Source organism: Pleurodeles waltl, chromosome 6, assembly GCF_031143425.1.
Source record: "Pleurodeles waltl isolate 20211129_DDA chromosome 6, aPleWal1.hap1.20221129, whole genome shotgun sequence".
Lineage (NCBI taxonomy): Eukaryota > Metazoa > Chordata > Amphibia > Caudata > Salamandridae > Pleurodeles > Pleurodeles waltl.
The window spans coordinates 222,300,681-222,318,710 of NC_090445.1; the positions used below are offsets into that span (position 1 = coordinate 222,300,681).

Below are 18,030 nucleotides of genomic sequence, written 5' to 3' on the forward strand. Positions count from 1 at the left end.
AAACTATTTTTTCAGAGCAGGCAGTGGTCCAATGGACCACTGCCTGCTCTGAAAAAATGAAACCAAATGGTGTCATTTTTTCTTTTGTTTTGCAACTCGTTTTCCGTTAAGGGAAACGGGCTGCAGTACAAAAAAAAAACTGCTTTATTAAAAAAGTAGTCACAGACATGGAGGTCTGCTGTCTCCAGCAGGCCACCATCCCTGTGATTGCAGGGAATCGCAAGGGGGTCGCAAATTGCGACCCACCTCATTAATATTAATGAGTTGGGTCTTTGCAACCCCCTTGCGATTCGCAGATGGTGTCATGGACACCATTCTGCAAATGTTTTTGCCACTCGCAAATTGTTCCGAGTCGCACAATCATAACTATCTACATCTGGCCCTTAGTAACTTATTGCTCCATCCAAAAGCTGAATATTGGACGCAGATTTACGGTGTGTTTGTCTTAAATATCTATTGAGAATGTTTTCTTTATTTAAGCTCAGAAAACCTATTAATAGGATAAAGTTTGGTTCATATGTTGTGCATAGACATAGCCACTAAAATTAGACTATCGACTGAAATGTAAATGGATAATTAATTGGCATAGTCAATTAAATTAAATAAATTTTCTAAGGTATTAATATCTAGCTACTATTATATTTTAACATGGATTCACATTTATATAATAGGTCACAATGCTTTAGAAAATATTTTTTAAGAAAGAAACTACATTCATTCAGCAAGAAATTCAAAATGTCACTTAAGAATGTTAGAGTGTTTCTAAAATACATTTTAAAATTGAAGACGCTAGACCTTAACAACTCAATATAAAATGTTTGGTGAAGGAAAATGCAAGGCTAAAGTTTATTTTAAACTGGGTATGTTTATCAACATTTCATAACCTGACAAACAGTACTGTATCACACTGCAAGCAAATCTATGAAACCTAAGAATAAGATAGTCCCCAGACATACTCAAGACAAAGCACAGACTTCAACCAAAGCAAACAGCCACTGCGGGTACCGACTCCTACAGCATTTAATAGTTTCACAATAAAATACCCAGATTACACCATACCAAATGTCCACCATGGGTAGGCCAGGTGCCAATTTGTCAGCACTAACCACAATTCTCTATTATGTGAAACACTGACGTTCTTTGTTCTCTACAACTTGATTGACAAAACAGTTATTAAGAGAGGATACACTACAGGCTCAATATCTACAAAAACAACATCAACATGAATCAGTGAAGCAATAGAAACCAAAAAGAATAGAGAGTTTTACAAAAACTGTAAGCAGCGTAAAATAGAGAAGGCACAATCCTTCTTTCTACTATATCAGGGGAGGGGGGCTAAGTGGGAGAAGAAGGGAGAGCAGAGAATACCAAATCATAAGCTATGAAGACAATTAGAAGAGACGATAAGCAGGCCAGCAAAACCTACCTTAATGTACACGCCAAAGGACTGATGCTACCTGTCGAAATAACAGATAGCAATCAATCAGTGCATAAAGGAGAGTGCAAATTGACTTGTGAAATTACATAAGTACTTCACAACTACAAACTAGTTTTCAATCTCATGAGAGGGACAGAAAAAATGTAGTCTTAAATATAGTTTTCTAGCACTGACGTTGTGAGAAATTGCCTCATATTTGGTTGGTCACTCCCATTTTTTGCTGTCTGGTATTTCTTATTTTTTAACTTTGTACATTGGGGGCATTACTGTCCAGCACCCAGTGTATTTGCTCAGAGCCCTTAGGCATTTAAAATTGGCTAATCCCTAGTTGACATCTTTATCTTTACAGGAAAGGCATTATGTTTATTAAAAATCCAATTCAGTGGTGAATTCTATTTTTTTTATAAATATTTAGGACTCTTGCCCTTTAAAAAGTTATACTGTGTCTGCCTGACTCTCCAATATGCTAAACTTAATTAAATGTAAAGTAATACAAGTTTTTGATATGCAGTTGTAATGCATTTGAGTGAATAATGTCCATATGCGTACCTACATCTTTGTCTTTTGATATGGAAGTGTAATCCATTCTACCAGCCATCTGGTAAGTTCACAATTTTATGTTCCATCTAGCCTGACTATAGGGCAGAATAGTTAAATAGTTGACTTAAGAGACCTGATCATATCACTATATCACTATAATATCTAAGAGCCCTCTGACCTGTGAGCATGTGTAGTGATGTCTGCTTCACTTATTGGTTGTTTAAAGAAGACAGATAGGGTAACTGATTCAAATAAAATCTAACACTACATTAGGTGTGAATCTCAACTGAGTTTGTAAAGTCACTTTATCCGCATGAAACAGTATATCATTCTATTAATTAGGATTCTTCTCTAGGTAATGGAAAACAGAAAATACATTATTCCAGATGAGATATTTAATATCCACAGAATGCCTTGGTTAAAAGGGCAACACATTGACCTTATAACAACCACATATCATCGTCTTAAGGAAGCTGTGAACTGGATGAGCAAGAACATTGTTAACATTGCTTTCAGGACATCCAAGACGTGCCGATATATTCTTGTGTAGTGATGATTGCTAAATGAACTCTTGTTGATGCATGATAATGCCCCAATCCCCTTAGTACCAGTGAGCAGGATCGCATGAATGGCTTTCACATTGGGGTGTACTACATTTTCAAAGTACCATGAACACAACTTTATACATTTATGAAGCCTATACAGTCTCACGTCAGGACAGAGATGTCTGAAGTTCCGACCCCTCACAAATGCCTCCTCTAGTGCAAGGCACTTTTTAAAGTCCATAAGCACCAATTTTAAATCAGGAGAACGGGCTTTCAATTTCTTTTGGGAAGGTTCTACCTTGAACCGTAGGAACTATTGATGAGTGTTGTAAATAGGAATGCAAAAATATATTTGCGTTTGAAACATTTCCAGGAAAGATAATTACAGTGGCGAGTGTATAGGAAGTTTACTTACACTTTCAGATCAGAGTAGCCGTTTGAATTACAGTCGAAAGAGGAGTATACAATAAAACCCTATGGGAAAAACCCTTCACTAGCAAATAAACATTTTCCTAATTGTCCTTGCATACATACTTCTGGATATGAACTGTATATTGCATAAAACGGAGGAAAACATTTTGAGGGGATTTTGGCTTTTTATTGCAGTTCTAAAGGTCCAGGGTGGGGTTGGCAGGTCAAGGAGTTTTGCAACTTTTAGACTTTGTGGTAACATCATTTGGAATAAATATTCCGGGCTTATTCCTCCGAATTGAGTTTTTTCTGCAATGTGTGCCTAAATGTAATTTGTAATTCATTATTAAACTCGTATTCATTTCAATTAAATATGACGTAATGTGGCTAAGGCTAAATGTGGTTAAAGTAATGTACCTACGTATTGTGCCTAAGGCCTTTAATGCTGCTACATGTTGTAGAAAAATTATTTTGTTTCTTTCTCACACTATTTGTTCTTTTGATTAAAGAGAACCATTTTGACACAGTCTTTTCCACTGTCTCACCCTAAGAAAAGGACCACACTCATAACTTTATTGGGCTTTTCATCATAGTCAAATCTTTATTTATAATAATTTTGGCAATTTTGGGCCAGATGTATGAAACCTTTTTGCACTCGCAAACGGTGCGAATTGCAAAATTCGTCCGTTTGCGAGTGCAAAAAAGTGGTCTGCGATGCATGAAAAGCATTCGCAGACCAAAAATAAGAAATTGCAAAAATTGCGATTTTTTGCGTTGCGACCTGGTTTTGCGAGTCGCAATTTGCGATTCGGTATTTCCAGTAGGAAATTGCGAGGCGCAAATTGCGAGTCGCAAAATCCTAGTCACAGATGCATCAAAAAATCACAAATTGTGATTTTTCGCAGAATGGCATTTTGCACATGCAAAATACCACTAACTGAAACCAGGTGGTAACCAGGTGCAGCCTATATAAAGAGGCCCAGAATGCTTCAGACTCTTTTCAACAATGGCTGCACTCTACGTCATGGTGAGGAGGATGAGGATCTTAGCAGGTTTGAGGAGAGGGAGGAGACCGGAGCGCATTTTCATAGTGCGCATTACACTTTTTAACCTGACAGAGGAGGAAATATATGAGAGGTATCGGTTGAACTCAGCCATGATACTTGATCTGATAGCTGAGCTACAACCCATACTGCAGCGCAGAACACTAAGGACACACAGCATATCCACCTATGTGCAGGTATTATGCTCCCTCCACCTACTCGCCTCAGGGAGCTATCAAGGGGTCATAGCAGCAGCTGGAGGGGTCTCACAGAGTACCCTCCCCAGATTTTTCAATGCATTTATCAACACCATGCGGAGCAAACTACACCAGTACATCAGATTCCCCCACACCCCACAGGAAATACAGCAGACAAAAATTGAATATTACCAGATAGCACAGTTCCCCCACGTCCTAGGTGCCATAGATGGGACACATGTGGCAATCTGTCCACCATCCGCTACAGAGTATGTGTACCACAACAGGAAATACCAACATTCAATGAATATACAGGTGATATGCAATGCCTCCTACATCATTACTGATCTCGTGGCCAGGTACCCAGGGAGCACACGTGATTCATACATCTTTCGCCACAGCGGGATTCACACACGACTGCTAGCTGGGGAGTTTGGTGAAGGATATCTACTAGGTATTGTCCCTCTATACAATGGCGCATTCATGGCGTGCTGATGTCAGATGGCCCACTTCTTATCATACCCTCTGTCCTTTACAGGAGACAGTGTTTACGCAGTGCGCACCTACATGATGACGCCCTACCTCAATCCTGCAACACCAGCTGAACGGAGATACAATGCAGTACACAGGGCAACCCGCAATGTGGTGGAGCGCACCTTTGGACTGCTGAAGAGTCGCTTCCGGTGCCTCCACAAAAGTGGAGGGGCACTACAGTACAGTCCGGAGACGACATGTAGAATAGTGGCTACTTGTGCTATCTTGCACAATATAGCTACCACCAGGGGCATACCTGTAGAAATATGTGATACTGAATCTGATGAGGATGATGATCCCATACCACCCCCACATCCAGCAGACAGGACCAGTGCAGCAGAGGGAAGGCAAAGGAGCGCCGACATCACACACAACCATTTCAGACGTGAGTATAAATGACACAAATCCCCTGACAACTGTACCTGTAGTGAAATAAATGTATTACCTTAAGTCAGGTAATGTTTGTGTGAGTAATAACAAAAAAAGGTTAAGTGAGAAACTCAAAACAATGAAGGACCTGAGTAATGCACTATTACTTCATAGTGAAAACAGAAGTCAACTGGCAGCTAGAGTCATTTTTTGCAGGCACACACACCACTTGGGTGCCCAGTTACATCACTTGCACCTCTGTTGTCACCCTCAGTGGCAGTGCTGTGCCTGGCACTGTGCCGTCTGGTGTCCGATGCTGGTACAGCTACACTGTTGAGGCTGGAACTGTCCTCAGTGTCCCCCAGTGCAAGCTCACTCGGAGTGGCTGACCTTGGTCCCATAATGTGTTTGATCACATTGGTGATCTGCACCAGTCCATTCACAACGTCCCTGCTGCTGTGTGCTTGCGCAGCCACTGCACAATGGGCAATCAGTGCAGTTGAATTAGCCACCCTGTTAGACGAACGACAGAAGCTGCCAAACATGTTCCGAAATCTGCGCTCCTGTCTGCGCTGGCTCACCCTCTCATGGCGCAGCACCTGGCATAGTTCACGGACAGCACTTGTGAGGTCCCTGGTGTCCTGTGATGCCTGAACCTGTCCCTCACGCAGCTGTACTATGTTGTTATTGAGGGAGTCAAGTTGGCGATGCAGGACCACCATGTTGCGGTTATGTTTGCGCAAGTTCTTTTCTAATCCGAGGATCCTCTTATTTTGTAGGCGCTGCTGCTGCGACATAGCAGCTTCCAGCCCACCAAAGAAGGAGGGAACCTCACCTGCCTCATGCTGCTGTGCCCCGGAATCTGTTGCCATCCTGCGTGGTGCTGTGGTCTGATGACACCTGACCTCTTGCATCTGGCTGCGCCTGCCTGTTGCTGATGGGGTAAATGGCCCTTCCTGCTGCTCATCTGAGTCGTTGCTGAGCTCTGGCAGTGGCAGTGCCCTGGGCCTGCGTTGGAGAGTCGTGATGTTGAGGGACCCACTGGTGTTTGAATTGGAAGCCAGATGGGTGTCAGTCTCGCCTACCCGTGCTGATGCTGTGGCTGCTGGGCCTGGCCCACCTGCAACAACAATATGCAGCATGTCAGTTATGTATGTTACATTTACGGTCAGACAATGGTAATAAAGGTACAGGTACTTCTCTACACTGTGATGTGTGTGTTGTGTTCCTCTGGGTGTCACTCTAGTTAAATACATTGTATGTGCTACTTTCTGCTCTGGGTTGTGGACTGCCACTCCTATAATGCATTGTTGTGCTGCTTCTAAGATGTGGACTGGACTACTTCTCACAATGTTTAACATTACTTGCTAAGTTCTAAGGGGCTTTTGTGCATACACATATGGGGTTACAAATCAATATTGCACTTACGTTGGCTGGTACCGGAGGTTTCGATCTCTGTGACCCCTGTCACAGCTTCAGGGAGGAGTGTTGACTCGACTAGGTCCTCCAATGGTGTGGATGGTGCCTCTGTGGGTGGACCGCCTCCTGTGCCCCTGGCCTCCGCAAGTCTCCTTGCCACCCTCTCCTTCGCACGGGACCACAGGTCATACCACCTCTTCTTGATCTCTTCAATGGAGCGCTGTGCCACTCCAATTGTGCAGATTTTTGATTGTATATCCTCCCATAGTCTCCTTTTCTCACTCTCAGGCACCTGGAGTGAGCTTTTTCCAAAAAGGTGGTCATGGCTCCTGACCACCTCCTCAGTTAGCACCTTAAGCTTGCGCTTTCTTTCTCCCTTCTCCTGTGCTTGGCCTGGGGTGTCCATCCTTGCTCAGGTGTGCTGGCTCCTTCTGAGTGCTGCTCTGTGTGGCTGGGCTACTCTCTCTCAGGATGCTGGTTTGGGTGTGGCACCTGCAACTGCCTGGGATGACTCATTTCCTGCTGGTGATGTCATCAAGCTCCTCCAGGTGTGCTCTCTTGAAATTTCTCGAAATTTGCGATTTTTTACCGAATCGCAAAAAAATCGCAATTTGCGAAAATGCAAATTGCGATTCGGTAAATGGGCCTCGCAAACACAAATAGCAAATTTTAAGACATCGCTATTTCCGAATCGCAATTTTGTTACATGGCCAATTGCGACTCGGAAATAGCGATTTCTTAAAAAACGCAATTTGCGATTCGCAAGCCAATTTTTTCATACATATGGCCCTTAGTGTGGTAACCAAAAAATATATGCTAGCTATCCTAAAGGAATGCTCCTTACAAAACTGTTGATGATCCTCAAGCCCATGACTTGCCTGCGTTCCTTTTTGTTCTTTAAGTGCCCTAAGTATTTTCCTGGATTTATTATGTGCAGCTGTCCAATTTTGATGGGCCCTTGTACTCCGCTGTACAAACCTACTCTCCCAAAAGGCTGAGATGAGCCTTTAGTTTTTTTCTGAAGGATTGATATTTGTGGAGGCAGATTATTTCAGCACCTAGAGTTTAGCCTAAAGACAGGATATCCAGCAACCATTCTTTTGATAACATTTCTTCCCATTCTGAAGCACAATGGGAGCTGACATGCATTCTGGAAAGTGAGGGTCACCATTCACCTGGTTTTTTTTCTGTTGGTTCCCCCTTTCAGTATTGCTGTGACATCTTTGCTGGGCATAATGCATAGGACATGAGGGTGCCAGCTGGAACAAAGCTCAATTGTGGAGCCTTGAATCTATATCCTCAACCAAATCTCATCCCTAGTTCTCACAACCCTACTGTCCTTCACTGTATATGAGTTGGAGGGCAGTGTTCACAGCCTTGCAGTAGAAGGATTTCTCATTTGAAAGGAATCTCAAGGACTCTGGCTGGGGCATCTGGGAGAAATATGTATACTGTAGCCATGCCCCCCTCTGCTGCATATGCCTCAAGCCCACTCCTTCACAATAACAAAGTCCATCATCGCTGTTGTCTACCCCTCTTTCTTCGCTGCTCCCGCAGCCGAGCTAAGTGCTTGGGCCTTTGTGCCTGTTCTTTTTTCGTATACTGTTGTTTTATTGTGGGTTTATTGCTGGTGTATGTAAGGCTTTGCCTAACGTGATGCTTTTTTTCTAGGTGCCGCCGGTTGCGGGAACGCTAGTCGCCCCTCTGTGAGCGTTATTGTATACTCGCGATTCAGCGTCCTAGGGGCACAGCAGTGAGCTCCTCTAGAGGGCACTGCTTGTCAAACACAATGTGCGCTTGTCGGGAGTGTCAGCCGACACGCACTTCATTTGAAACGCCCAGTACGTATGGGCCAGCGGAGCAGCGGACCAGATGGGTTCACTGGGTGATGCAAGAGGCTGACATTTATACCAGAAATGTTGGCGCTCACTCTGTGAGTGGTTCAATGGCATCCAGGGCATTTTGCCTTGGGACTTGTATGAAGGATATCCTCAGTGCTGCGGATTGGTCCTTGGGCTCCACGTTCAAAAGCTACTTCAAGCCAATTCCCAATATGGTACCGAAAGTGGTGAGAAAGCTTTAAACGAGCACAGAATGAAAACTTTCTTGACTATCATAATAGAAAGTTTCAATTCTATTAAGGACACAGAGGCGAGGATTTACTCGCCCACTATGACATGCATATTCTCTCCCATAGACTTCCCATCGTAAAATTGGGATATTCATATCAATTTTGAACTGAATATTGTTTAATGGTGGCAGGCATTGGTTTACTAAGATAGCTTGTATTGGGATTTTTATAGTGTGGATAACATTGGCGGATATCGAGTCATTGGTTGTGCTGTTTGTCGTAGGATCTGATGGGTCCAAATAAGAATGAAGACAGATGATGGTCGATCTCGGTCGCAAGAAAGAGGGGAAGACAACAGTAATAAAGGACTTTGTGATTGTGAAGGACTGGTGATTGTTGTGAAAACATTACTTTTTCTCATGGGATGATGGCAAACAAAGCTTTATGCTATTTATGCTTGGCTGCTGTGAAAATAAAGTGAGGAAAGAAAAGCGTAATCCTCGCCTCGTGTCCTTAATAGAATTGAAACTTTCAGTTGCGATAGCTAGGAAATTTTTCATTCCTGCTCGATGGAAAACAGAAAATCTCCATCATTTGTATTCAGCTCCATCATTTGTATTCTGCCGTCATTGACAAACCAAACTCTGAAGAAATCCTTCTCATGAGGGCCATGTGGAGCACTGTATTCTCAAAAGAAAATGAAACATGCAAAATATGAATGGGCACAGTCATTCACGAAATTCAGATTTCCCTGGCTTGACTGATGTTCCCCTTATAACAGTGGTTTTCAAACTTGCTAATGCTGCCCCCACCACCTGAGGGGAAAAATAAATCATTGGGCCCCCCTCAGAATTTTTCAAAACTATTCTATCAAGATTTATTTAAACATTGCAGTTAAGTTCTGTTACCTTTTTACAAATGCAATAAACATGCTTCTGCTTTAAACAAAGCACTATTATTTGCCAGAGCCTGATGCCCCCCTTGGGATCACTTGAGGCCCCCCTATGGGGTCCCGCCCCCCCAGTTTGAAGATCCCTGCCTTATAATAATGAAGTGGATCAGCACATTGGAATATTTAATAAAGTTTGACTGCTCTTTGAAAAAACGTATGGTTTGAAAACACTAAACATAAATGTTCTTCAACCGTTATAAGAAATGGAAAATATATTTACAGGAAGAAAGGTACCATTACATCATTCCAGTATTTGGAGTTGCCCCTGGGCAGGAATTGTTTTTTGAACGGTTTCCTCTGCCTTCTTGTAATCAAGGCAAAAAGTACATTTGAAAAGCTATAGACTTGTGCTGGAATCCATCATGTGCTGTAAAAAAGCTTTTAACAGAATCTGCGGGGAGACTGTCAACTCTTCCACGTCTGGAAACAGTAATCAACCGGTAAAATATGGGTTAGGGCAGTGGTTCCCAACCTGTGGGCCGGGGACCCCTGGGGGTCCGCGCAGCCTCACCAGGGGTCCGCGGCTGCTTAAAAAATGTAATAATATTAGGTCCCAGCTATCAGTATTGACTCAGTGGGGGTCCCCCGGTTCCAATAATGATTCAGTGGGGGTCCCCGGGCTCCAGTATTGATAAAATGGGGGTCCACAGAAGTGAAAAGGTTGGGAACCACTGGGTTAGGGAGTTCTGCAGACTAGGGTGATCACCCGTCCGTAAATTTCACAGATCGTCTGTAATTTGGGAGTCAGGTCCATTGTTCGTGATGATTTCTTTCTTAGACGCCTTTTGTCCGTAATTTTGGAGATTGCAAGGAGCTGGGCGGTCCCCAAGCAAAAAGCCCCAGAGTTATTTAACATTCACTACAGGGTCCCGGCTCAGACTCCTCCTGTGAACTCAATGGCCTACCTCAGCCCCTACCTGGCCTGGCACAGACATCTGTCAGCCCATTTTCATTCTGTATGGCCCATTATCACATACAGAGTGATAATGAGCCACGCTGTGCAGTTACAGCATTTGCTGGGCCGCCTCCTGCCCCAGCCTAGGGCATGGCATTCTGCTTTCATTCAGGGGCTGATGTCACCTCACCAGGGCCAAACTCTGTGGAAGTGGAGAGGGGTAGTTGCATTTTGACACTACTTACATGATTAAAGCACAGACATCAGATTATGTGCCAGCATTTTTTAGGCTGTAATAAAAAGTCAGTTTTAACTTTGGGGATTAGTGTATCTGTCTGAAAGATCTGAGTTTTGTCTTACCATAAAGTAGCAGAGAGGTATAGTGTGCCTGCAGTATAGAACAATATGTGACATGCAGTTAAAATATATATATTTTTTTACATAGACAGCTAAGTGGGTTATTGTTTTTTGTCACAGGAACACTTTTGTTAGTTTCAGTTCATAAGATAAAACCTAATATAGCACATGAACCGAAATGAAATAGCATCATGGAAAATGCAAGGCATGGGTTTACATCCTTTACAGTTTTATTTTAATCTTTCAGTATTATAAGGTTGCTAAATAGGATTCATTTGGATAATAATATTTACTTATTAGTAAAAACAACTCCAATCACTATGTTATGTTTTAAATCCTGAGTATGTAATTCTCCAGACTGAATACTCTTAATATATAATACAATGCCTGCCAGTATTTATGACATGTGACTCCTACACTTTGTGGTCCTCTTTGCTTAAGCAGGGACACTGGAATTATGCGTCAGAGGAGAGCTAAATTATGCAGCAGGGTTGAGTAAATTATGTGTCAAGAAAAGGCAAATTATGCGGTGTAATGCAGCACATTTTATGATAGTATTACTTAATTATTTTGTCATTTTTAGACTTGTTAACACACTCTGGGCATTGGTTCACCCCATTAGTACCAGTTTAACACCCAAATATAGCAATAAGTAACAGAAAGGTGACGAATCCAGCTTTGTAAAGTGTCTTCCACTGCAGTGAAACATGTGTTACTGCGTTTTAGTTACTTTTGAACTACACATACAAGCGGGTCTGTGTAGAGATAAGGGGCACCATTAGAGGGTGTTACTGATTGAATCCTTGCAGAAGGAGGTTTTTTTGGGATCGGGCACAACAAATATTCTCACACCATCCGGCACCAGCACTAAAGCCAATCCTATCATTCCTACAGCCTATGAGGTGCCCTAGGCCCTGAGGTAAAAGCACTTCAGCAGCCGGTTGTGGAAGACTGGTACAATGTCATAGTCTACAAATGGAGGGATTCAATTTTATTATAATCAGGGTTTCCTTGAAGTTTTTATTTCAAAATTTCCAGTTAACGAAGAGCACAAGTAGAAATGCCTACATAACACGACCAAAGTGTTTTAATCCCAGAATCTTCTTGTGCCACAACGCAACCTGCTGGACAAATGATCCAGGCTGGAGCCTTGGATGGATTTCTCCCTCATTCTTTGAAACAGTGCCTTTTTTAAACAAGCACTGATTTTCTGCCTGTATATAAGTATATGTTGTTTCACTAGCGCAACACTATCCAAAAGGCAGCAGAGCACTATACAAGTTCCAAGACAAAATTTAAGTCCGGACACTTGAGCCAAATTATTGAGGGGCATATTTACTAACATTTCATGTAACACAGAGCAGTAAGTGACGTTGGTGCGCTGCATGAAAGGGAAGGAGCATGGCAGCACCAGATTTTCAAAGATAGGGTGCATTGAAATTGGAATTGAAAGGTCTGACATTCAAGTTACAAAGTGAACCCTCACATCACTTCACTCCCTGTTCAACCTCTTCTCCTTAAGTTCCCTTTTCTGTATTTCTTCCCTCCTGTCCTCTACCTATCCATTAGTCTTGGTTCCCTCTAACTCACCTTTTATATGCCCCCTTCTACCTTTTTTATTCTTTTCAACTTTCTCTCTGTCATCCTCAGCAACTCCTTGTATCTGCTTTTCTCTTCTCTCACTGTTCACTTTCACTGTTCCTACCTTCTGTCTCTCCTTCCATGTATATTTCCCTTGTTACCATTTCCCTCTTTTTTCACTCTCTACTAGTACTACCTTCTGTGAACTCTAAGTCTATGTTCAGCAACAAAGCTCTGCTTCTGGCACGATCGTTCATGGTACTGGGGTAGAATTGTGAAACCTGCCTCTTATGTCAGCTGTCAGATTCTGCTTGGAGTGTATATGTTTACTAGTTTTAATCTTTGAATCTGTCCAGCTGTTTGTGAATCTTTGCTCAACACTCCAAGGTGTAATACAAATTAAAGAACATAAACCTATCTTGGCCTGGACTTTTGTAATCTATCTATTTTATAATTGCGCAATGTCCTCAAATGTGTCTGTAAAAATGACCTTTTATCTTAAATTTTTGTCCTGATTTTTGACTCTTTTTCCTGAATTGTTACTGTCACTGTCCAGAATTTGTCTTCTTGCCAGGTTCGCACCCTAGCCTATTGCATACTGTGTGGAAATGTATTTCATTCTAAGAGCTGAATGTACAATATAATGTCACCTATTTAAATCTGAAACAGAAAGTTTTGTTAAAATCAACAGATGATGCACCTGGAGCAAAACTTTAATTATAATTTTTTTGTCTTAGCCGCAAACCTCCAATGGTGTAACTGTAATGTTAATATTCCCTGCAGACGTTTCCCCAGCAATCTTATGGCCTGATTTATACTTTTTTAGTGCTGCATTTGTGTCATTTTTTGACGCAAAAGCGTCACAAACTCACAAAATTCAATTATATTTTGTATGTTTGCGCCACTTTTGTATCCAAAAATGCCGCAAATTAGGCGCTAAAAAGTATAAATCAGGCCCTTAGTGCTTGCATTTTGCAGTGGTATTCATACAGCATTGAACAACCTATCTTGCTATACTCTGAAAAGCATTTCTTGTGATACTTTGAGACAGGTATTGCTGGTTTTGCTGTTGTCGCCGCTTATGGACTTTACCGACTAAAGGCCAGGGGCAGCGTCAAGATGTCCGTCCACCTGATTCACACCCGCGTCGCAGCACAGGCATGTGTAGTGGGAGCTACAGCTTTAGGTAAGCGCAATATTTATGAGTGATTAAGCCATGCCGTTAGCCCCCTTTACTATAATGCCAATCCCCTCAATAACTAGCAATGAGGGTTAGAAAAAAAGCCTTTTATGCATTCAGTGGGTGGCCAAAGTGTGTGTCGGGGCTGAAGACGACAATGCAGTAGTTATTCAAATCAGGTGAGGGCAGCGATAAGGAAAGTGACACAGAGATACAGCAAGACAAAACAAACATTGACAAAGCCAGGTCTCGCCTATACAAGAGCTATTGGCAATGTGTTTTGCCAAGTTGTACACCAGTGTGGCTGCTGTTAAGCATGGCTAAAAGTTAGTTGCATGGAGTGTTAGAGTGGAGTGGGGAAGTAGAGTGTCTTAGAGTGGATTTGTTAAAGTGTCGTAGAGTGGAGTAGGGGAGTAGAGTGTCATAGAGTTGAGTAGAAAGGACTCAACTTCAGTGGTTCAGTGGCAGAGAGTGCTGTAGCGTGGAGCGGGGTGGAATAGGCTGGAGTGGGTTGGAGTAGATTGAGGTAGTGGGGTGGATTGGAGTAGAGTAGGGTGGACTGGATTGGAGAAGACTGGGGTGGATGGAGTGGAAGGGGTCGATTGGAGTGGGGTCGATTGAAACGGGGTGAGGTGAATTGGATTGGGGTGGATTCAAGTGGGGTGGATTAGACTGGATTGGGGTGGGTGGTTTGGATTGGAGTTATAGGCTGGAGTGGGTGGACTGGATTGGAGTGGCATGGATTAGATTGGACTGGAGTGGAGTGGGGTGGATTAGATTGGAGTGGGGTGGATTGGATTGGATTGGATTCACTGGATTTGAATGGCGTGGATTGGACTGGAGTGGGGTGGGTTGGATTGGATTGGATTGGAGTCGGTGGATTGGATTGGACTGGATTGGATGGAGTGGAGTAGATTCGATTGGAGTGAATTGGATTGGAGTAGGATGGATTGTAGTGGGGTGGGCTGGATGAATTGGATTGGAGTGGCGTAGGCTGAATGGGGATGGGGTGGGGTGGATTGGATTGGGATAGAGTGTGGTGGATTAAAGTAAATTAGGTGGATTGGAGTGGGGTGGCGTGAAGTGGGGTGAACTGGAGTTGGGTGGATAAAATTGGAATGGGGTGGATTGGATTAGGGTGTAGTGAACTGAAGTGGAGTGGAGTGGATTGGAGTGGGGTGTGTTGGACTGGATTGGAGTCGGCTAGGCTGGATGGATTGAATTGGAGTACGTTGGACCAGACTGGGATGGGGTGGGGTGGATTGGATCAGGGTAGAGTGGGATGGATTGGAGGAGAGTTGGGTGGATTGGAATGGGGTGGATTGGAGTAGGGTGGGGTGATATGGGGTGGGGTTAGTTGGATTGGGGTGGATTGGAGTAGGGTGGATTGCAATCAAGTGAGGTGGACTGGATTTGTGCAGGGTGGGGTGAAATGGACTAGAGTGGGGTGGACTGGAGTGATGTGAAGTGGAGTATGGTGGACTGGAGTGGGGTGGATAAAATTGGAGTGGATCAGATTGGGGTGGATCAGATTGGAGTGGTTTGGAATGAGGTGGGTTAGATTGAGTGGGGTGGATTGGATGAGTGGGGTGGATCAGGATGGGGTGGGTTGGATTGGATTGAATGTGGTGGACTGGATGGGCTGGATTGGATTGGGTGGGGTGGACTGGAATGGGGAGAGGTGGAGTGGATTGGAGTGGAGTAGATTGTGGTGGATTGGACTGGAGTGGGTGGATTGGATTTGAATGTGTTAAATTGGACTGGAGTCGGGTAGATTGGAGTGAAGTTGATTTCGGGAGAGGATGAGGCATAATGGCAAGAGCTGACGTCTTTGGAGCTGGGAAACCAGGTTCGAGCATCTGCTTCGGCTCAACATCCTGTGATTCTGGGCAAATCACTTAATTTCCCCATGCCTACCAAAAATAAATGTGTCCTTGTGTAACGTAACTGGTGCTCATGTAAAACTCTATATAAAAATGGGGGGACTAGATTGGAGTGGGGTGGATTGTGGTGAACTGGAGTGGGGTGAATTGGGATGGAGTGGGGTGGATTGTTTTGGACTAGAGTGTGTTGTTTGGGATTGGAGTGGGGCAGGTGGAATGGGGCAGATTGTTTGGATTAAAGTGGGGCAGATTGTTTTGTATTGGAGAGGGGCAGATTGAAGTGTGGTGGATTGTTTTGGGTTGGAGTGGGCAGACTAGAATGGGGAGACTATTTTGGATTGCATTGGGGGAGACTGGAGTGGAGCAGACAGGAGTGTGGTATGGCAGACTGAAGTGTGGTGTATTGGATTGGAGTGGGGTGGTTGGGTTGGTGTAGGGTGGACTGGATGTGGGTGGGGTGGATTGGAGTAGGGTGAATTGGGATAGAGTGGGGTGGAATGGATTGGGGTGAGGTGGATTGGAGTGGGGCGTATTGTTTTGGATTGGAGTGGGCAGACTGGAGTGGGACAGATTGTTTTGGACTGCAGTGGGGCAGATTAGATTGGGGTTGGATTGGAGTGGGGCAGATTGTTTTAAATTGGAGTGGGATGAATTCGAGTAGGACAGATTGTTTTGGATTGGAGTGGGAAAGAATGAAGTGGGGCGGATTGGAGTGGGGCGGATCTTCTTGGATTAAAGTGGGGCAGATTGGAATAAGGCAGACTGGTATGGTGCATATTGTTTTGAATTGCAGTAGGGCAGATTATTTTGGATTGCAGTGGGGTAGATTGGAGTGGGGCAGATTGTTTTGGATTGGAGTGCAGTACAGGTCAGTGGGGCTGATTGTTTTGGATTGGGCAGATTGTTTTGGATTGGAGTGCAGTACAGTTCAGTGGGGCAGAATGTTTTGGATTGGGGCAGATTGCTTTGCACTGGATTGGGGCAGATTGTTTTGGATTGGAGTGGAGTAGATGGGAGTGGGGCATATTATTTTGGATTGGAATAGGGCACATCGTTTTGAACTGGAGTGGGGCAGATTGGAGTGGGGCGGACTGTTTGGATCGGAGTGGGGCAGATTGTTTTGGACTGGACCAAAAATCTCACATTGTGAGGAGGGGTTAGGGCCTTGGAGGGGGTGTGGCCTCATGCCACAAAGCACCTAAGAGGCACTTTTGCCCCACCCTGGCCCCAAACCCCCTCCTCTAAACAAAAAAAAACACAAAAGCTTGCTGAGGCTGAAACTGATGTCACACCCATTAATGGACATCGTCAGTTAAAAGCCTCGGAAAACGAGCAGAAACCCACTGTTTTCAGTGGTTTTCAGCTCATTTTCCCTGCCACTGTGTGATATTGGCTTCTCACCGGAAGGCCATGTGTGGGGAGCCAATCACTGTGTGAGTTGGCAGGTCTGTTACTTCAGTGACTACATTTCCAGCAAATGGGTGGACTTGATAAACAAGAAGCTTTGCTGCTGAAAAAGGTGTGACTGTGGATGCAACACAGCCAGCAAGACACCTCTGCCTTCAGTCACCCAGCACAGCCTGTCTGCCTTAATCTCTCCTTCAACAACCTCCTGAGATGGTTAATTATCCCCTCCAAATAGCCTCACCCAGAGCACCACTATCATTGGAGCTATCTATTTAAAGTCCACTCTCCCACAGTCAGTCTGAGGAACTCGTGGAGTTGCCTAGAGTATTGACCTCACACTATTTTTCACTGATGCTGCTACAGAGAATGTTTTAATCTATTCTATGTTGACTTATAAAGTGCATGGCTACCCGAAGGCTTCCCAGCACAGGCTGCAGTAAAATGTTGCACATGGTCTTACAGAGGACAAATGAGGTTTTAATTAGTAGGGAAAGAGTGAGGGTTTTAAGCTGTTTCCTAAACTCTTTCCCCTTGTCTAGGCTTCTTAATTCTAACAGCAGTAAGTTCCAAAGTTTTAAAATAAGATGGAAAAATGATGTCCCACTCCTGCCAGTGCACGGATGAGGCCATATACAAAAGGAGCCAAAATGTACATCACCCACAAGATATCCCATCCCTATCACTGACTTCATCAGAAGACAATCATACTGTATGTTAAAACCAAACTAGAACATCTCTCTGAAAATGTAATTCAAATTGCAAGACGTCACAATCAACACAAGCACCACAATAGTCACAAAAAGTCTATCCCAGAATGTGGGCTAAATAATGAAGTACCCACCCAAGTTCATGCAAGTGAAATTTCAAACCTTTGTATATCTCATATGTTAGATTTCCTATTCATCAACAAAACCTGGCTGTCACCAACCTCCTAGCTACTGAAGGTTATACACTCTTACACAAAGACAGACCCAGCAGGAACCAGGTGGCATACTCGTTATACACTGGAATATATTGTCCTGCACCACAGATGTCTCCTTGTCATTCCCATCATTCAAATTCCTCTCAGTTACCATTTGTCCAAAACAAAACTGTTTACTTCCATGCCATTTACAGCCAACCCTGGTACAACTGCAACTTCTACAAACACCTCAATGATCTCCCTAACCCCATGATGGCACAATATTCCACCGCTATCTTCCTAAGTG

General features: G+C 43.6%; 1 protein-coding gene across 1 annotated transcript in view; it reads left to right on the forward strand.

The window, feature by feature from the left end:
* Positions 1-18,030, forward strand: part of HIGD1B (HIG1 hypoxia inducible domain family member 1B) — a 158,856-nt gene that overhangs the window by 128,323 nt on the left and 12,503 nt on the right. Inside the window, exon 3 of the mRNA XM_069237935.1 lies at positions 13,404-13,538. Coding sequence (XP_069094036.1) covers positions 13,404-13,538 — 135 coding nt within the window. The remainder of the gene's footprint in view (positions 1-13,403; positions 13,539-18,030) is intronic.